Here is a 21,574-nt window from a genome sequence, read left to right on the forward strand (position 1 = left end):
AGCTCATTACATGTTAGTTTGAGGAGTGACAGCAGATGTGAAAGTGAATTGTAGGGTCTGGGGGCTAAGGAATGAAGGCAGGCTAGCAGAGAGCTGTGGCCAGAGAAAAGTTTACAGGCTAAGCTGAATCAAGAAACTGGGTATATTCGGGGCATTCTAGAGGGCGAGGGTGGTCATTGGGCTTGGCAGGGCTGGGCCACATGGCAATCTGTAAAGCCTAGAGTGGCTTGGAGACTGGTAGGCAGCCCCTGCCTTCTGTAAATAACACCAGTAATAGAATGTTTACAGTGTGCCAGACACTGAGGTAAAGCTTTTAAGAAGTAGATATTACTAACTAGTTTTACACTGAGGAAATGGGAAACATGGGAGGTTGACAGTCTCATGAAGGTCAAGCAGCTAATAAGCCCCAGAGTCAGGATTCATACCCAGGTGCATTTGATTCCCCAGTCCTTGCCCTTCAGCCCCAGGATCCATCATCTTCGGGAGTGTCTTCTAGAGTTTCTTACTTGCCCAAGCTGTGTGGCTTTAGATCAGAATATCATGCGTGAAAATCCACGACAGCCTCCTCTGAACCCTCATGTCCTCTCTCTTCAGTCTAGTTTGTGCATCTTTACCAGACCAAATTTCCTTAAGGTCCTCCATGTATTGTGGTCACACACGTCCTCAGCAATCCTCAGCGCTTCTCCAGGCACGGAAACACGCGCTCTGGCCTGGCATTCTGAGCCCCATCCGCCCTCCATCTTCCTCACAGACTTCACTGTCCTTTGCTCTCTCCGTCAGCCTTCTGAACCTCCAGTGCCTGCTGACCCTTCTTCCGGCAGGTCTGGAGCAGGTCTGTGCTGCTCCCTGGGTGCGTGTCCTTTCTTAGTCTCGTGAAATCCTTCAGGGAAGCCTGGAATCCCATTCTGCTGCTTGCTGAATGCCCTTGTTATGTGTTCTTGTAGTTACTCAGTTCTTGACTTAATTGTGCTCTGTCTTCTTCTACCCCTAATTTGACTGGAAGCTCCTTGAAGCTTGACTGCGTGTTTTATTTCTGTTTCCCCGTAGCATCTGATAGAGTAGCATAAACATGGTGGATTTTCAATAAATGCTTATTAAATGAGTAAACAACCCATGCTTCTGGTATTCTGGCTTACTAGGGTTTTGCTTTACATTAATGTGTTCCCCTACACTAAAGATTATCCGGTTTGAAAATGAAGAAACTATGATATTGCATAAAGTTGTGACTGGGGACTTTAACATATTGGGCAGTATATAAACTTTAATGTTCTCCTGGAATGAAGTGGCATATTGACTGCCAGTGGGGCAGGGTGCCAGATACGTCCAGGAAAAATACTGGTTATAGTAAAAGATATATTTTATATATAAACATGATATATATATTATATATATGTGTGTGTAGTAAATATGTTCTTTTGTTTTTTATTTGTAACTTAGTAAATAATGCATATTGCAGAAATAGCTGAATAAGGATATTTAACATTACTTTCAGTATAATGAATGCCCTCGGGAATAAAATAAACATAATTGTGATTCACTATATAAAATCAGAGAACTGAACTGTGGATGCAGTTTCCCTTAGGCCACTCATTTTTTTTTCAGTAGATTTACCTTTCTAATTATATTTTGCTTAGGCTAATTTTAAAATTACTTTGCATTCCCTGAGAGCAGAGTACTTCATGTGTCAAGGGGACACATACTTAATAGTCCTAAATACTATCTGTAAAAGCAAAAGGCTCATTTCCCTCCCAGAGGATCTTTTTTAAGAATTAAATGCACAACTGTTAAAAAAAAAAAAAAGAAGTTTGTAAAGTACATACAATAGCTTAACAGGACATATAAATTATTTTTTACATTTATTTGGGTCTTCTTTTCCCCTTTGTGCTCTAAAACAAAAAACAAACAACAACAAAAAAAAAAACCCTTCAAGGAAATATATCTGCTCTGTGTTTATACTATGTTCCAAATTGGAATATTAGCTGAAGTTAACCATATTAATGAAGGAATGAGTACCCTCATAAAAACACATGCGGCACAAGGCTTGGGTCCTAGAACAGACTTCTGTTGTGTTACATGAGCTTGAGAAAAGTAATTAAGTCTTCTGTTTCTCCTTCTTTTTTTTTCTTAACCAAAGAACCAAGATGAAAACATAAGTCTTTTTTAGTGTCTCATCCAGGCATTGTTAAAAAGTATATACTACATGTTATTGCTAAACACCAAAGGGGAAGAACAATTAGGATAGTTAAGAACTCAGACTCCAAAAGAATAGTGGAAGTTTCTTATCTAATGGTTTTGATCATCCTTTAGTTGAGAAAGAGCTGAAAGTGTTGAACCAGGTTCCCTAAAAAGAAATAAGATATATGAATTTTCTTTTTTTTTTTTTTTAAGATTTTATTTATTTGGGGATGCCTGGGTGGCTCAGTGGGTTAAGCCACTGTCTTTGGCTCATGTCATGATCTCAGGGTCCTGGGATCGAGCCCCAAATCAGGCTCTCTGCTCAGCAGGGAGCCTGCTTCCTCCTCTCTCTCTGCCTGCCTCTCTGCCTGCTTGTCATCTCTCTCTGTCAAATAAATAAATAAAATCTTTAAAAAAAAAAAAAAAGATTTTATTTATTTGTCAGAGTACGAGCAGGGGGAGCACCACAGGGAGAAGGAGAAGCAGGCTTCCCACTGAGCAAGGAGCTGGACAAGGGGCTTGATCCCAGTACTCCAAGATCATGATCTGAGCCAAAGGCAGATGCTTAGCCATCCGAGCCACCCAGGCACCCCTGAAATTTATTTTTCACTTATGGATCACAGTTGGTTTTTGTGATCTTGGTGTTGTATAGTAAGTTTCATTATTGAGAAAATTGTTTCAGCTCCCTTGAAAAAGATTCCAGATAAATTGATGGGTTTGTGACATTTATTTTTATTTTTTATATTATTTTTAAATGGAAATTAAGTACTGTAATGAGGTTTAATACTCACTTTCTTAAGGATGAATTTAGTGAGTGAACGAGTCACTAGCAAGCTAAGCCTGCTTCCCAAAAATATTTTGGCAATAAGCTGAAGAATGTATTTAGGGGGTACCTGGGTGGCTTATTCGGTTAAGTGTCTGCCTTCAGCTCAGGTCATAATTTCAGAGTCCTGGGATCGGCCCCAGTCAGCATCCCTGCTCAGTGGGGAGCCTGCTTCTCTCTCTCCCTGTGCTGCTCCACCTGCTTGTACTCTCTCTGTCAAATAAATAAAATCTGAAAAAAAGAAAGGAAGAAAAAAATGTGTTTAATTTCTTAAGAAAAGGAACTCTAGGGCTCCTTGTAGAAATGGCTGATTCCTGCACTGGGGCAGGGAAGGACATGATAAGCCAGTAACTTCTTATGGTACCAGAAAGCACTGAATGCTCCAAAAAAGGATGGGGGCATGTTGAGAGGACACAGATGCTAACTTGAAGGAGCTCCCAGAGTTAAATATGGGACATTTGAGCACCAAAGTAAATAATGATAGTAATGGATTACAATCCATAGAACTAAATAGTGAATCATGCTTAATTTAAGTAATTGGAAAAATAAATGAAGGAGAATGAACAGCTCTTAATTAAATAGAATTCTAATTAATACATGTAGAAGTAATGATGGAAATAGGAAATAACTGTTGGGCAAACACCACAGTAGTGATCATTAGAGACCAAATCCCCCTGGGCATGCTGAAGTTAGTAGGTGACAGTATGGGGACAAATGGAATATTTGCACAGTCTCAGGGTTATCTCTTCACAAGATATGTAAGATATAAAGGGAAAATGCTAACTTTCAGTGGAGAAACCTAGACAGACACCACATTAAACAAATGTTCAAAGTTACCATCATCTGTAATGAGATCAGCAGCATTTTACCTCCTGATCAAATGCATTGAAAAAGGTACATCACTTCATGGGTTTTTCTTTTCTTTTTTTTATTTATTTATTTGATAGAGATCTCAAGTAGGTGGAGAGGCAGGCAGAGATTGAGAGAGAGAGAGGAGGAAGCAGGCTCCCCGCTGAGCAGAGAGCCCAATGCGGGGCTCTATCCCAGGACCCTGGCATCATGACCTGAGCCGAAGGCAGAGGCTTTAACCCACTGAGCCACCCAGGCGCTCCTATGGGGATTTTTAAATTATATTTTTAATTTTGAAAATAATTATAGATTCACATGTAGTTTTATGAAAAACTCAGAGATTCCGTGTATCCTTTATGTGCTTTCCCCTAGTGACAACTATAGTTGCTAAACTGTAGTTCATTATCATAACCCAAGATACTGATAGTGATGTAGTCACATTACAGAACATTTGCATCACTACAGGGATTCTTGGCATTGCCCTTGTATAGCCTCACTCCTTTTTTTTTTTCCTCTTTTTAAAAAGATTTATTTACCCCAGAGAGAGCGCACGAGAGCATGAGAGTAGGGGGAGGGAGAAGGGGAGAGAGAGAATCCCAAGCAGACTCCCTGCTGATTGGAAAACCCAATGTGGGGCTCAATCTCACCACCACAAGATCATGACCTCATGACCCCAAGGTCATGAACCTGAGCTGAGATCAAGAGAGGCCCAACCAACTGAGCCACCCAGGCACCTCAGCCTTCGTCCTTTTTAAAATTGGGCTGCATGTTTTCTGTTATTGAGTTGTAAGAATTTTTTGGTATATTCTGAATCATATGGAGTTTCCCTTCCCATCTGTTAACGTAGTGAATTATACAGATTTTTTTTAGTATTAACAATTGTGGTAGAATACACACAAAATTTACCATCATAACTACTTTCAAGTGTATAGTTCAATGGTATCAACTATGTTCATATTGTCGTACAAACATCACCACCATCCATCTCCAGGACTCTCTCTATCCTGCAAAACTGGAACTCGGTACCCATTAAATAGCTCCCTGTTCTGTCTTATCTACTGGCCCCGGGTAGTCACTACTCTGTTTTCTTCCTATATGAATCTGACTAACCTAAGTGGCTCATAGAGGCGATCTCATATAGTATTTGTCTTTTTGTGACTGGCTTACTTCACTTAGCATAATGTCTTCAAGGTTCACGCATGGTGTAGCATGGATTTCCTTCCTCTGTAAGGCTGGATAATAGTCATTGTATATTCCATGTCTTGTTTTTCCATTGACCTGTCGACAGGCAGTTGGGTTGCTTTCACCTTTAGGCTAATGTGAATGACGCTTGTGATGAACATGGTTATGCAGCTACTCTCTTTCAGACCTTGCTTTCCTATTTTGGGGTATATACCCAGAAGTGGAATTGCTGGATTATATCTCGTTTTTTCTTTTACTCTCTCTACTTTGTATTCTGCAAGCCCTGTCTCCCTCTGAATATCTTTTCCTTTTAGAGATTCAAGTTTTAAAAGTTCTCATCTGCTTATTTCTTTAAATAACATAGTAAACCCTTAATTAAAAAGACTGTTCGGAAAACAGAGTATAGTGATTATTGAATTTGGGGGCTAAGTGGCCAGGAAACCCCCTTTGTTTCAGTCCTTACTATCGTGGTGTGTTAGTTTGTTTTATTCCCTTAGTAAGTACATTACAGCAGACATAATTGAATTTCTCTGATAATTCAGCATCTTGTGATGCTTCAAGGCTACCATTACAAACATAGACTCACAGTGTAATATACCACAGGGCAGAAGTTACTGGGGAGTGGAGCAAGTACAAACCCTTCTGGACTCTTTACAAAACTAAATCCTTGATATAAGTTTGTTTTCTCCTGTTAAGTATGTGCTATAAGAAAATCAAAGAATACAGTATTATAACTAGTTGATGGGTTTTTTTTTTAAGATTTTATTTATTTATTTGACAGACAGAGATCACAAGTAGGCAGAGAGACAAGCAGAGAGAGAGGAGGAAGCAGGCTCCCTGCTGAGCAGAGAGCCCAAAGCAGGGCTCCATCCCAGGACCCCAGGATCATGATCTGAGCTGAAGGCAGAGGCTTTAACCCACTGAGCCACCCAGGTGCCCCATAACTAGTTGATGTTTGAAAGATGTTTACTAAACTTAGTTTCTCATCTGGCTGTCTTTACTATTTCTTTCTTCTGTGCCTTCCTCTTTGCATCTGTATCCCCTTATCACCAGATAATGGGCTTGCACTCTAGCTCGGAGTAAGCACCTTTAGTAGATGTAACGAGTAGAAGCAGATGGAACCTGGAATTCAGTATTCTGCACATCTTGGTCTCCCAGCTGCATTTCTCTATCTTTTACCACACTTCAAGGAATAAAAACAGAGCTTTGGAGAAGGCAGGAGTAGAGAAAGAGGTAGAAGAACTGTGACGAAGAGAAAGAGCAAAGGATTTTTGAAGAAGCACAAAGGAAGAAAAGAAAGACGAGGGTCGGGCTGGGACTCAGTGCGGGGGCGGGGAGGGATAGGAAGGAGCGGGGAGGGCAGGGTGGTTGCGGAAGTCCCAAAGTCAGGCTTCATGGAGTCCCTCCTTTGGACTAAATAAAGTCCTGAACCCTGTGAGTCTGAGGATGAATTTCTAGGAACTTCTTCAGTGTGACCAATGGGTAATTAAACCAGAAGTCACTTGGGCCCACATGAACTTACTCAGCACCCTACATCAGGCATTTCTTGAGTGCCTGCCATTCACAGCCTCCCGAACTCAGTAACCCCCAGTCCACCAGCCAGGAACAGAAGAGACCAACCTCCATTCCAGATGTTCTATTCACCGTTTTGTGAACATAAGGGGAACAGTCCCTTAGGTTCTGCGAGTAGTTTCTTCTCTGCCCTTGCCAGACTTGTCTTTCTCTGGTCTTGAGGCTGGAGGATTGGAGGGGAGGCTTGAAGTTCTTCCATCTTTACCCCTTCAGATGACATTGCCACGGTGCTTGGATGTGGAGGTCCTACTGTACCAAACTATTAATTAGTCTTACTGTTTTGAACTTTCCCTGATAAGTAGTAATACCATACTGTCTTTATAGATAACAAAGAAATAAAGATACCTGGCATATTTGAAACATAGTTCCCCAGGCAGGTGTGATGGGTTCTTCTCACTTGTATTTTTATCAGATGGTGTAAGGTTTGCATGGTATATATGTCCAGGCTTCAAAGCAGACCTAGGAATCCAAAGGCTTAACAGTTTTAAATGTACCTTTCCCGTGTGTTACTCCAGAATGAAGCTGAATATACTTTAGAGTAATTTAGTTACAATGAAATTAAAACAACTAAGCCTACATTTTTGTACAGTAGTCCGGAAACAGAAGTAAAAAATATAGGCAGGCTAATCGATCTTAATAGATTACTGATGTTGCACTATTTGTGGCCTAGTTTGCAGCTCACATTTCTGATCTGAAATTGCTATTCTCCCATGGCCTAAATAAATTGTTAAAAAGTTTAAAGTAGTTTTCCTTACAAATGTCATTTCTGTCCTAGAATTTCCAGTCTGACCAAGAAATAAACAGGAGTAGGTGTCATGTGCGGTGAGCGAGTAGCTTGTGAAGAGACGCTCATGAGGATACCAGAGATCAGTAGTTCTCAGCCGGGGCAATTCTGACCCCCGGGACTCTATGATAATGTCTGGCGACAGATTTGATTGTCATGCCTGAGGAGGAGGTACTACTAGAGGTCAGGGATGCTGTTGAAACTTAGGTGGTCTAAAATGGCAATAATGCTGGTTAAAACATGCCATCAGAAATATGTAGAAGGTACAGTATGAACTGATTGATAATCAACTATATTAGGAAAAACCAAAATGGTGTCTACCATTGTGGCTGTTTTCTCTCAGTTTTTCAGGTTTTTTTTTTTTTTAACTCACATATTTCTATTTTGAAATCATTTTAGATATACAGAATCATCTCTGTCTCCGTTTCCTTAGCACTTGGTACCTGAGAGGCTTTGCAGAGTGTTGAGTGAAGTCAAAGAGAACAAAGAGAGAGACACATTAGGAACAGATCTATTTAGGTCTCACTTCCACAGTGAGCTATGTGACACACTGCTCAGAGCAGAAAGTTTGTAGATAAGCTTCTTGGTTTCCTGGAAATGCCCAATAGGTCACCCCCTACATCACCTGTACCCTTGCTTCTACTTGGCATGGGTTGCTTAGTGCCAGTGGCGTTGGGGCCAGGGAAGACTTCTTCTAACTGGGCCACAGATGAACTTGGGTCTTGAAAGAGATCATTCCATGCCTCATTATCTTACCCCAGCCATTACTGGTGGCTAGGACAACCCTCCGGGCCATTATATACATCTGTGTATATATGTATTCTCAGGAAAACATAGAAACCTAAAATGTGGAAGTCTTCTGTAATCTTGATAATAAATTGGTATATATTCCTCTAGTTTTAAAATATATATATTATCACATGTATTAATAATTATTAAAGATAGAATGGAATTAGGATTTTATAGGCTACAACTTTACAGCATTTTGTTCTGTTTTGTTTAGATTTTATGTATTTATTTGACAGAGAGAGACGGAACACAAGCAGGGGGAGTGGGAGAGGAAAAATCAGGCTTCCCAATGAGCAGGGAGCCTGATGGGGGCTCGATCTCAGGGCTACGAGCCGAAGACAGATGCCTAATGACTGAGCCACCCAGGCACCCCTTTACGGCATGTTTTTACTGTACTATATCGTGAGCATTTGGTGTTATAGTGCAAGGGGTAAAACATTTAAAATTCTCTGTAAAGTAAGGATTTTAGTATATACCCACCTCAGAGGTATTAGAAGGACATCAATATAAGTTAAAATTTGTAGAGTGTTGAGTTTCTTAGATGAAAATACTGTGATGGTATTATGTACCACACTGTATTTTTCATTGCTTATAACAATGTTGAATGATTCTATTACTGGTTCCTTTTGATGGTGAAATATTTTTTAAAATATCTGATCCTGGGAAAGAAACCATTATGGCTACATTAATGTAGTTTGTGTCATACTCTTTGATTTCAACCACCTTTTTGGTGTTCCCCGCAGGCAAATACGTGTATCAGCCCATGACCCCTGTGGAGCAGCTTCCGAGCACGGAGATTCCTGCGAAGCCTCGGGAACCCACAAACACCATTCAGATCTCGGTGTCACTCACTGAACACTTTCTGAAATTTGCATCCGTCTTCCAGCCACCCCTCCCCCCTGATTCACCAAGGTACTGTATGATCTCAGACCTCTTTATCGACAACTATCAGGTTAAATGCATCAATGGGAAGATGTGTTATGTGCAGAAGCAGCCAGCGCCGCATTCCCACAAAATGAGTCCCGAGGAGGTCTCTGCACACGATGCCTTAATTTCAAGAGAGAGCAGTACCCCTAAAATAGATCACTGCTCTTCTCCCTCAAGTTCTGAGGACTCTGGGATCAATGCGATCGGGGCTCACTACGTGGAATCGTGTGATGAGGACACGGAGGAAGGAGCGGAACTGAGTTCCGAGGAAGATTACAGTCCCGAGAGCAGCTGGGAGCCAGATGAGTGCACCCTTCTCTCCCCTTCACAGTCGGATCTGGAAGTGATTGAGACAATAGAAACCACCGTGTGAGAGCCCAGGCAGGAGCCACGGCCTCTGATCGTGCTGAGCGTCTGCAGTTCCGTCCGATGGATCCTTTCTCCACTGCAGCTGGTGTTTCCTGCCCCTCTCTAACAGCCGTAGCAGTTCACTGGTCTGCTGATTAGCATCACTCTTACATTAGTCTGATAACTAAGACATTCCTTTTCTTATAAATGGTTTTCTTTTGTATCTAGACTTATTTTCTATGTAGCATCTGGTGTCATGAATCGTGACCCAGCCTTAATTTCACTGGGAACTTTGAAAGCGATGCAGTGATGGTCACAGAGGGTCATGGATCAGGTTGAGGAGCCACCCCGAGTGAAGGAGGCAGTGAAGGGGCGGGTTCTTCACACACATCCCCCACGCCCCTCTTGGCATTCCTTCCGGTGTGCCCATAGGCACCCCCACCTGCTGGTCTCAAATGGGAGTCAGCTCCTGAGAGGGGAGCAGAGTGTGCACTGGCAGATGCCATTCTGTCCCTTTGCCCTTCTCCCACCACCTGCACGGGCCTGGGCCTGTGTTGCCTCTGCTTACCGCTGCAGGTTCCTGGAGACCCTCGCTCAACCCCAGTTGTGGCTGGTGTTCGCAATACCACGTGTGACCTGGGCTGAAGCCAGACCTTCACTGACAAGAGCTGACACCTTCAGTTCCACATTCAGTCCGGCTTTAGCTGAGCGCCCGCACTCTGACGGGTGCGGCGTGGGGATGCGGCATGGGGATGCAGCCTGAACGAGACCTGACTCCTGACAGGGAGGGGTCCCCAGTCCAGTAGAGCACTGTGCCAACGCATGCGGGTCACGGTGCCCAGAGCGCTCTGGGAACCCAGGGGTAGGAGGGAGGTGCTAGGCTTGCAGCTGGGGAACGTGTTGCAGTATTCGAGCTGGCCCCTTGGGTGGGTTCCTCAACGTTTCCCTGTTTTTTTTAATTGTTCTTCAAATCCGGGGAAAACTTTTAGGAAGTTATATAGGTATTATACTTAGGAGGCAGCCACATCTGACGTCTTAAGAAAAAACAAATCAGTAATAGTTTTAGTTAGCATGGAAATGCTAAAGACAGCAGTCCTTTAGGGATTAGGAATGAATCTAATAGGTTTGATTAATTCTGCTTCATTTGGTTGTATGAAGCATTAGAATGGTTTAGGTGAGAAATGGATTAGAATTCAGTATGATGCATGGATTTTTTTATGCAAATGCAAAAGCAGTTGAAATAGTTTGCTGCTAAGTCAGGAGAAAATATTTTGTGTGATATTCATTCACTTTACTGTAGTAATAGTCATAGTCTGTTGTACATGTTCTCTTTTCTCATACACACAAAATAGTAAATAATTCTTTCTTATTTAGCTTTCTTCAGAATTCTCCTAATTTCCATTTATACAAGGTGTTTTTGTGTGAGCTGCTTATCTGCCATTTCTTCAGATCTGCTTTCTGTAAAGCATGGTTAAGAATCCAGGAAGTTTAAAATATGGCCCTAATGAAATCGGAACTATCCTTGGTGGAGAGACAGAAGTCCTTCTCCTATCCTAACCGTGAGCATGCTCTTGGAGCATTATCTTGTGCTCTGTTCGCATTTTGGCACATCTCTTCTGTGTCACATGAGTGTGTATTTTAAGAAATAAGAAGAGGCCCGTTGTGTTCTCTGAAGGCTTCATTTGGCATCCTTCACAAATCACTCTAGGCAGAGTCTGCTTTCTTAGCTGTATATGTCGTTCACGTGACTAGCTAGAACACTTCATTAAGCTTAGGTGCTCAGAACGTCCCTATGGATTAGAAAGCAGAGCACGCGTATTCCTTTGAAAACAGTGTTAGTTGAAAATTCCTGTGCTAGGAATGCAACATGCAGTTCCCACTTACTGAAATGTAGAGACTCAACAAGACAGACCAGGAAGGTGGTGAGAGGAGCTGCAGGAACAGCAGGTACAGGAGAGGGCAGGTAGAGGCGGGCGTGGAGAGCAGCTTCCCCAGCCCAGATGGCTTAGGGACAGACCTCGGGGGAGTCTGCCTGTGGTTCTCAGGGCCGCCCCTGGTGGAGTCGTCTGCTGGAGGAGGGCATGGAGACCCAGTCCTGGGAGGCTAGCGGTGTGGCCGCCACTGTGTGTGCCTGCCCCGTGGGTGAACTCACTGGAGCCCCCCATGTGGGCACATGCAGGGTCTTCTTTCTCAACACCGCTCCTCTCAGTTCTCAATTTTGGGCCCACATTCCTGTTCATTAAACTGATTGCAGTCAACCACCAGGTCGCCAAAGCATGGAAATATGTGGTCACAGGGCCACATTTCTGAAGCTGGCTGGGGCAGGGTTGGGGCCTTTATGGGTAATATCTACAACTTTTGCCTAGGTTCCTGTTTTTTAAACTCCTGAACTGCCATTCAGATTACCCACGATTTTAATGGAATTTTTGGATTTAATAATGGTTGATAATCACTTTAAATATTTGCACAATCTCTTTATAATTAAAAACTCACAAAGCTTCACTTGCTACTATTTTATAGAATTGGAGATATTCCATTGGATTCTAAATATCAGATGCTCCTGGATCTCAAAATAGCCTTTTCTACACAAGCACAAGCAAGAATTTCTGTGTCCTAGCACTGTTAATAGTTCTCTGAAAATCATATATGATTGAACCAGAATTGTTTCTTTATGCTTGCATTCCAAAAACAACTGATAAGGGTATAAAAATGTGTATTTACAACTAAATTCTAGGCCTATCTGTTATATATTATATGAAAGAATTTCTCTGTAAACCTAATATTATATTGTTCATTTGTATAAGCATATTTATAGGCACTTTAGAAAATGTTTAGACTGTAATGTGTATCATAGACATCAGACACAGTCATGTTAAATAGTCTTTTGGTTTGATACTTATACATGGACAGGTATGAAAACTTTTTAATGTGAACCTGGTAGTTTGCTCACTTGGAACAAAAGGTTGGGCTGTGTGGATGGAGAAGCTGCTTTTGGGGTCCTTGATGGAAGCCCAGCTCCATTCCCACTTACTGCAAGTTGGTGTAAAAGCTGTTAGGTCGAAGATGCATGGTAAGTGCAGTATGGAATTGAGCTTTCTTACTGAACCAACATTTATTTTAGAATTTTCAAGGTTCAGATATGCTCATAACTCTTCTGAGCCATGACAAACCAATTCAATTGCTTTTGCGGCTATAACTCTTTGGCCCATTAACAAATAAGTCTTTACTGTCAAATCTAGGTATTTTTTTACCTTGTAATTTCTAAGATTTGAAGTAAGAATGTGAGAAAACCCTGGATAAAAACCAGTTCCTTTCCTGGAAAAGCAAAATGTGTACTTCAAGGTAATATAATACAAAACCAAACCAAACCAAATAAAACCACCCAAACCCAAACAAAACCATGAAGTGGTAGTCCTGAGGTACCTTTTGGGTTTGATCTAGGGTTTGGTCCCATTTTAGGGGTGGTGGTTTTAGTTTTTAATCTCCACTTCCTGGCCTATTTGAAACTGTTTTATTGGAACTAATTATAACAAACTCCTTTTATACAAATTTCTCTATTTGGGTAACAGGACACCACCTATTTTAGAAAGCTGTCAAAATACCCAGACATGTTTGGCAGTATAAATACTACAAGGCAAAGGGGAAAAAAGCACAAGTTAATCTAATATTTATATGTCAGCTCTTGATTTTTCCATCTTGTTTGCAAAGTTGTATTGACATGTTTTGGCTTTTCACATGAGAGAAACATTTTAACAGTTTTTCTTTCCTATTCCCCTCCCCACTGGAGGTGGGAACCAGCACTGAGGAAGCCAGTTGCATTCTAGGCTTTTCCAGTGAACAGCATAGGCTTGTATCTCCTCTCATTGAAGAGGAGAGGGGAAGGAGGTGGGAGTTGTACTTGCCGACTCCTGCCAGAAATTCCTGGGGTGTCTGTGTTTCTCACCTCCAAACACAAGTATAAGGGCACTTCTCAGAATTAATTTTGGAATTCTTTACTTTTTAAAAATGTTCTGTCTCTGCTCCCATTCATTACTCTGGGGGATGGAGAGTTGACCGTACTGCGTGCGTACTGCCGTGTTTCTGTTAGTGCTTGGAGTTCTTCTCTTGGGACTGAAGCCGTGCTCTCTTACTCGAGCTCTCTTATTAGTGTGAACAAGTCTGAAAGCACATCACCACTGGAGGCTTTAATATTGAGCTTCTGTATCATTGTATCCATATACCCTTTTGAAGGCTGTCCATACCTTGCAAAATTCACTTACTGTGCTACTTTTTGCACCTGTTTTAAAGTTTTAAGCACAATGTTGACCACTCTGTAATTTCCTAAAATTATATTGTTTCCCACAGACAGCTCAACTTTCCTTTATGTATAATACTTTAGGAAAATACTTACTTGTAAAATAAATGTAATTTTTTTCTTTTGTACCAGCATAAATCTGATATTTTGGAGTTTGGACTATTCTCTCCCCCACTTTCTCCTTTGGAGAGGTTCTGTCTTGCTCAAATATTGCATTGTGAACTTAACAAAACAAAAACGGAACCCACATTTGTCAAATGTGTAACATGTATATTGAGTGCTTACTCTGTGCCAGGAAACATGCAGCTGACATCATCGTCACACTTAGACTGGACAAAAATGATGACACGCAGCTGAGTATTCTTACTCATAATGGTAATATGCTCCTGGTGACCTGCTCACACTCCCAGAACACTTTGTAACAAGGACTTTTTTGTTGGCTACATCAGGTTTATACTAGTAAAACTTACATATCCCCCCACAGACAGTCTTCCTTTCACACAAAACCACAGCTTTGTATTTGGTTTACACATGCGTGTGAGACAGTTCTAAACATAGGTCCTGGGGGTGTGGTTGCTTTGTCACCAAGGCTCAGGGTCCAGACTTCCACGTGGCAAATCCAAAAGCTCAGTTTGCTAATTCACACCTGGAAAAGAGCAGCTTCTGGGGTTGGATTTCAGCGGGTAACCTTACTAGGGACTGCTAAATACATTCACCTATTGATAACAATAATAATGCTGTTGTTACTACTATAAGTAATTACGGCCCAGCTTACCACTTTCTACAGGTAAGCCTCACGGCAGCCCTCTGAGGGATAGTGCAGCACTGCATTGCACGAATCAGGGAAAGTGCTCAAGGAGTGAATATATTTGCCCCAGGTGGCCCAGCTCATAGGTAGTAGTAGGTAGTAGGAGTCAGAACAGAACCCAGTTACTTTGGCTCTAGAGCTCACATTCCTGGCCCTTTGCCCGAGTTGCTCCCTCTGGTGGCCGCCCCCCACCCCCACTCCCAGGGTAGCTGGAGGCTGAGACAGGCGGTGCTTGTGCCCCTGGGAGCGGAGCAGAGCAGAGCCCAGGGGCTGCCAGTCCTGCCTGTAACCCAGCACACCCCTGGCCCCAGGCAGGGACCTTACGCCTCTCCGGGGGCGGGCGGGCAGGCGGTGTTGGAGCAACACCAACAGACTTCCTTCCCCACTCCCCCTTTTCTGTGCCCCACACAGACCACACACACACACATTCCAGCTTGCTGCACATATTTCGGGGCTTTGATGAGGCTGTGGCTTCTTCCATGTTTAATCACATCTTGACTAGCTTTCTAGGCTAGCTGTTTCTGCCTTCACAAAAGATGACTTGTCTGAAAATGACTTGCCGACAGCTAATCTCATCTACTGCGTGTGCATTTTACTCCCTTAACTCTACATAATTGTACTGCCAAGTTCTAGAAGGCATCTCATTGTAGCCTCTTACAAATGCTGACTACATACACTTTTATTCTGCAATAAACTTTAATTTAGCATCTCATCCTCATTACAATTCAATCACTGCGAACTGGTAATGCCTTTAACCCTTGCTGTGCCACCCCATTCTGTGCTGACTGAAGGGAGTAGAGCAGGACCTTGGGACTCAGGCCTGGCACAGTAGGGTTGAAGGAGGTGTGCATCCAAGGTCAGATGAACTTGTGCAGGAACCAAGCAGGTATGGGAACTGGTGGAAGTAAAAAGCAAGACAAAGCAAACATGGCAGATATTGGTGCTTTTCTATTCGCCTTTTGGAATTTTCCTAGTTGCCTAAAATGAATCAATACTATTTCATAATCAGAAACCTGGTGAGTTAATTTGAAGATGATGAGTCCTAGGCCAGTGAGTTCAGGTGGAGCATTTGCAAGGTGTGTGGGGGCGGACGTGGAGAGCCCACGAGTCTGAAGGGCAGTGACCCCTGCTCAGGGACCTGCAGGACGAGACTGAAGGCTGGACTGGGAAGTGTGTCCTTGAAATAACCAGCCTCCACTGACCAGTGACTCCTTTCCAGGCCTCCAACCGTGGATGGAAAGTCCCTGTGCCCATGGGTTGGAGAAAAAGGAGAGGACTTGTTTCTTCCTGTCTTTCTCAGTCCCCAGCTGGAAGCTCTGCATGTGAATTTGGAGATGGGTGATCAGAAGTTCTGGGCTTCGGGGCGGGGGGTGCCTTAGCCCTCTGTGTCACCTAGTGTAAGACCCCAAATGATTTATTCCAAGAAAGAGATCTGGAGTGTCGCCGTGAGGTGAAGACCATGCGGCACTGTCAACCAGCAAACGAATGCAACATCGGAATGGAGAAGTGACCAAGCGTTTACCCAGATGTCAGTCACCCACACCCCATAACTCCGTGTGGTAGGCGGGAAATGATAATTTCGGGAATTTATGGCTGATGCAACCAATAGGCAAGTCAGCGATAAAGGCCGGTAAGTGAGTTCTACGTGGCAGGTAAGTCACGGGGCCAGAGCTCCACACGTCTGCTGAGGTTCCAGAGCCCGCTGCTGTGACTCCCTCACTTGCTGAGCCTGTGCAGTCAGACCCTGTTCTGCTCCTGCTTCGGCCTGTTCCCTCTGCTCTCGCTCACCTGTCTCTCTCCTCCCCACACCCGAGGATCTGAAGTGGTCCACTGCACAGCCCCAGGCCCACCTCTGTCTGGACCGGCCCTGGTGCTAGGTGGAGGTGTCAGTGAGCCGCAGCTCAGCCCCCTGGTGTTGCCCTTGTTACTAAGTCGCTCTGGCTTTGTGCCCAGCTTGGCTTGACCTGGACCTGGGTCTGGCCTGGGACCTCAGACACGGCCTTGTGCTCAGGTGGGGTCCTGGATCTAAGAACTCTGTTGGCAATTGGCCTCCAATCATAGCACTTTTGTCACCTGCTGCCTCTGCCTTCTCTCCTTCCCAGCCCTGTTGGGGTGGGGACTTTGATCCCAATTGCTTTCTTAATTATTGCATATCCTTCTGTCATCACCTGTTATGGACTTGCCTCTTGGGACCAGTTTACTTCAGAGGACTGTATAGACCCTGACTCTGATTTCCTGGTTGTGAACATCTGAAATCTGCTTAAGCAGGGCCCCATGCAATAGAGGGCTGAGATTCTGCTCTCACGTTTAGAATCTGCTTGTGTGAGCTGTGATGCCAAAATTCACAGAACAAGTGTAGGCACAACCACGTATCTATAGAAGGACTTGGCAGAATTATTGCCGTGTATCCACAGTACCACTCTAAGAGGCACCCAGTCCAGGAGCTCTTGGGAAGGCCCATTGGTGGACTGCTCTGTGTCTGGAGGGGGCTGCTCGCTGAGGCCTGGGATTTGCACAGGGATCCACACAGATTGCTCAACCTGGGACTCTAGAAGAATGAAAGTTAACTCTAGCACGATGTAGGGACTGCACTGAGTGTATGGAGAGGACACCAGGGATTTGGGTTTCCCAAGGAACCCAAGGCCCTAAATAGATGTGGAACCATATTTATCTCTGCGTAGGTCACTGAGAGGTCAGTGAAAGATCAGTGGGTCCAACTGGAATTCACTGGGTGTCCTTTTAGATCACTAGGGTTCCCAAAGGGGTCAGTTCTACCTCAAAGAGTTGATTTTCATCCTATAATTAATATATCCAAGAGTTGGAGAGGCTGTGAGTTTCTGGAGCTACAGTGTTCCCTGAATCAAATGGGAAATCACCAGGCCCCAAGTTATGTCTGATGCAGCCACTCAGAAAAGGAATAATGGGGTCACAGGTCAGCAAAGGGGAGGATGAAGGGAGGAATCACCATTTCAACTGGAGGTGAAGATGTAGTGTGGGAAAGTTGAAGGGTGATGGGAAGATACCCTTCTAGGAGAAGAGGCTGGTTGGGCAAACGGTGAAGTCCTGGGGCACCCTGCAGACGATGAGGAGCAAATCCCGACATTTGAGATGGCTGTGGTGCAGTTTGGAGGGAACAGATGTCAGGTGGCAATGGGGGCTACCGGGCTCCTTGGTTTTGGAGAACAGCCTCGGTTTCGGTAAGGCCCAGCCCCACCAGCATCTTCATTAGCCGGTCCTGTCCGGCTCCTGAGCTAACCACCTACCCGCTGGCTGGGCAGGAGGCAGATTTCAGGGCTTGTGCACTAAAAGCCAAGCTCAGGAGGAGACGGTGCCAGGCTGGCATGCATGTGCTCTGTCTTTCCTACCCCACTGTCTGCTGCTGAAACTGTAGACATGCGTGCATGCAGGCGGGCATATATTCAGAAAGGGGCCAATTACCTCTATCCTTTGACCCTGCAAGATCATTCCTAAGCTCATACCCAACAGAACTGCATACATATGTTCACCAGAACAGGAAGCAGAATGGCAGTAGGCCCATACTGGCAACAGTCCAAGTGTCCATTGACAACACAGTGGATAATTACGGTATATTCAGGTAATAGACTACTGAGCAATGAGAAGGAATAACAAAGATAAATCTCACAAACAGAATTAGAGTGAAGGAAACCACTCCCAAAAGAGTGCATAATGTACTTTATTTCTACAAAGTTCAGAACAAGCAAAACTATGCTACTGGAAATCAGGATGGTGGTTAAGTTGGGGGGTATGAGAACAGAGAATTCAGGGGGCCTCCGGGGTGCTGGTACTCCAGGTATCCTCAATTAATCAAGCTGTGTGCATTGGGTTTGTGAACACTTCTGTCCATAAAAAAAAGTGACTTTAAGGAAACTGTGGGGATACCTATTACATTTTAAGCACTGAATTACGGAGGTCATGGGAGTGTACAGAACACAATTCTCCCAAGCAATGGAGACAGACGGGACCCCCCCCCCCCCACCCAGGTGTGGACAAAGGGTGAGTGAAACTGCCATTTTCCTTCAGGCGCTGTGCAAGCCTTCCTAGAGTATCAGCGCAGGAGGCTGGTGGCAGAAGGAGGTGCCCCTGGAATGAAAGCTGATGGCCATCTCTGCCTTCCGGTAGTTCAAGGGTGCTCCAACACCCCAGAGGCTGGAGTTGGCTGTGGGCTGCCCAGAGGACAACACACCAAGAGGTCTTCCCTGAATCTTCGGGCACATCAAAGCCATCTGATTCTGGAGATGCACCTTAAGAAAAACATTTTCAGCAGGCAGAGCTGAGTGGAAACATACTGTTTCTAAAAGGATCCCGAAAGCTCTGAATTATTTATTCACTAAAGCATTCATCATTGATGAGGGCCCCTTTTGGCGTTCCTCGTCCACAAACACCTTCCCTCCCCCTCACCACAGAAGGTTCTGGTTGGCAGTGTTATCTTTGGAAAGCATCTTCCCACCCATCACTTGGACCTTTGCTTATAGATGGAACAGATCATTTTATTTTTATTTTTCAGAAGAGCAGACAGCCTTCCTCAGCTCTCATGTGGGCCAGTGGTGGGGGCCTGATTAGCAACCCAGCACTCTTTCCAGCAGTCCATTCTGCTGTTTGTGGAGAACTGGCTGAGACTCTCCCCCGATGGGTGGGAGGGGGCACACACAGTCGGCTGGGGGCACTCAGCTGAAGCTGGATGCTGAGAGTAACCATTTTTAGGTGGGCTACAGTAACATTCAAATACTTATTACCAGGAACAAATCTGTGACGGGTACTGCCGTATTGTGACCAACCAGAATCCACTCCCCTCTCCCATCAGGTCCTTGATGTCCTTTCAGAGGATCATCTCTTCCTCCCCCAGGGTGGGGGGCAGCATGAGAAGAGACTCGAGACCAGGTACCTTCCCTCCCAAATGGTACCTGAAGGGTCTATGGAAACTGTCTCCGCAGATCCTTCCTTTGCCACCTGTCACAGCCAAGGGGTGAGCATGGGGCCTAGCAAAGCAGCTGGAGCTTAACACGGGTGAGTGGGGGACACGTAGAGCTGCCTGCTCCTCGTCTACTCCTTGATCCTGGGAGCTCCCCTGCTCCCCTCTGTGAGCTCCATGGAGATGCCAGTGGAACCGCTGCTGTTGCTGAGTCTAGAAATACTTCCAGACAAATATTTGCCCCTAAGGGACTGCTCTCGAAGCAGGACCTGACATCCCTGCAGAGTAGAATATCTGCTCTGTGCATGAGAAGGGACAGGGACGGTGGCTTCCAGATGGCAGGTGTTGGGGCTCGCTCAAGCCTGCCACATCCCCAGTGCTCAGGGCTGCCCCACACTCAAGAGTCTGTTTCTCATCTACCCTTAGGTGAGACAAGAGGGCTCTTCAAATCCAATCCAGAGTATGCTCTTAGGAAGGCATGACCTGAATATAAAGATGCTGTAATTGATTCAGTGGTGCTGTGACAGGAATGAGAAGTTAAAGAACCGAAGGACTGGTTAAACAAGACGGGGGCTAAAGAAGAATCACCTGTTGTTTACTAGCCCTGATTTGAACAGAAGTTCTGATATTACGAAGAGCTTTTTTTCTTTAGACTATAAAATGAAGGGCCATCACCACATTTTGCTTTGAGAATATCAAGTGCCTTTGGCTTTAATTTCAGACTCATTGAGAAACCTGATATGTAATTTGGACAGGGAGCATCAGCAGCTCTAGAGTCACAGTTCTGAGTTCAAATCCCTGATCTACCACTTAAACTATTACGATTGGGTGTACAGCTTTAAAATTCGCTGGTGTGCATTACAAAGTGGTCACCACCATCCATCACGGAACACTTGACTCCTTCAGCCATTTTGCCCATCTTTCAACCTCTCTCCCCTCTGGTAACCACTAGTCTTTTCTTTGTATCTGTGGGTTTTTTTTTTTAGGTTCCATATTTGAGTGAAATCATACAGTACTTATCGTTTTCTGACTTATTTTGCTTAGCATAAGATCCACAAGTTTCATCCATGTTGTAAATGTCAAGATCTCATTCCTTTTTTTTTTTTTTTAAGATTTTATTTATTTGAGAGACAGCAAAACAGGACAAGTGGAGGGGGAAGGGCAAAGGGAGAGGGAGAAGCAGGGTCCCTGCTGAGCAGGAAGCCTGACTCAGGACTCAATCCCAGAACCCTGGGATCATGCCCTGAGCCGAAGGCAGATGCTTAATGACTGAGTCACCCAGGTGCCCTCTTTTATGGCTGAATAATATTCCACTCTGTAAATATACCACATCTTCCTTATCCATTCATCTATCAATGGATACTTCATTTGTTTCCATATCTTAGTTATTGTAAACAATCCTGAAATGGACACAAGGGTGCATATAACCTTCTGAATTAGTGTTTTCATTTTCTTCAGATAAATACCCAGAAGTTGAATTACTGGATTATATGGTAGTTCTATTCTTAACTTTTTGAGGAATAAACATGCTCTTTTCTGTAGTGGCTACACTACATCCCCACCAATAGTGTACAAGTGTTCCCATTTCTCAACATCCTCTCTGACGGTTGTCATATCTTGCCTTTTTTATAATTCGGTAAGTGTTAAGGGATATATCATTGTGGTTTTGATTTGCATTTTCCTAATAATTTGTGCTATTAAGTACCTTTTCATATGCTTGTTGTCCATCTGTATGTCCTCTTTGGAGAAGTGTCTATTCAGATCCTGTGCCCATTTTTTTTTTTTTAAAGATTTCATCTATTTATTTGACAGAGATCACAAGTAGGCAGAGAGGCAGGCAGAGAGAGAGGAGGAAGCAGGCTCCTTGCTGAGAAGAGAGCCCAATGCGGGGATCGATCCCAGTACCCTGGGATCATGACCCGAGCTGAAGGCAGAGGCCTTAACCCATTGAGCCACCCAAGCGCCCCCTCTGCCCATTTTTAAATCAAGTTTTGTTGTTGTTGTTATTGTTGTTGGGTTCTATGAATTCCTTGTATGTTTTGGATATTAATCCCTTATTGGATATATGGTTTACAAATATCTTCTCCATTCAG

General features: G+C 44.0%; 1 protein-coding gene across 1 annotated transcript in view; it reads left to right on the plus strand.

Moving 5' to 3' along the window:
• The window catches only part of C2H3orf70 (chromosome 2 C3orf70 homolog), an 82,538-nt gene extending 68,664 nt beyond the window's left edge, over positions 1-13,874 (plus strand). The window contains exon 2 of the mRNA XM_059163250.1: positions 8,918-13,874. Coding sequence (XP_059019233.1) covers positions 8,918-9,474 — 557 coding nt within the window. The 3' untranslated portion in view covers positions 9,475-13,874. The remainder of the gene's footprint in view (positions 1-8,917) is intronic.
• Positions 13,875-21,574: the final 7,700 nt, after the last annotated feature.

The sequence above is a fragment of the Mustela lutreola genome, chromosome 2, assembly GCF_030435805.1.
Source record: "Mustela lutreola isolate mMusLut2 chromosome 2, mMusLut2.pri, whole genome shotgun sequence".
Lineage (NCBI taxonomy): Eukaryota > Metazoa > Chordata > Mammalia > Carnivora > Mustelidae > Mustela > Mustela lutreola.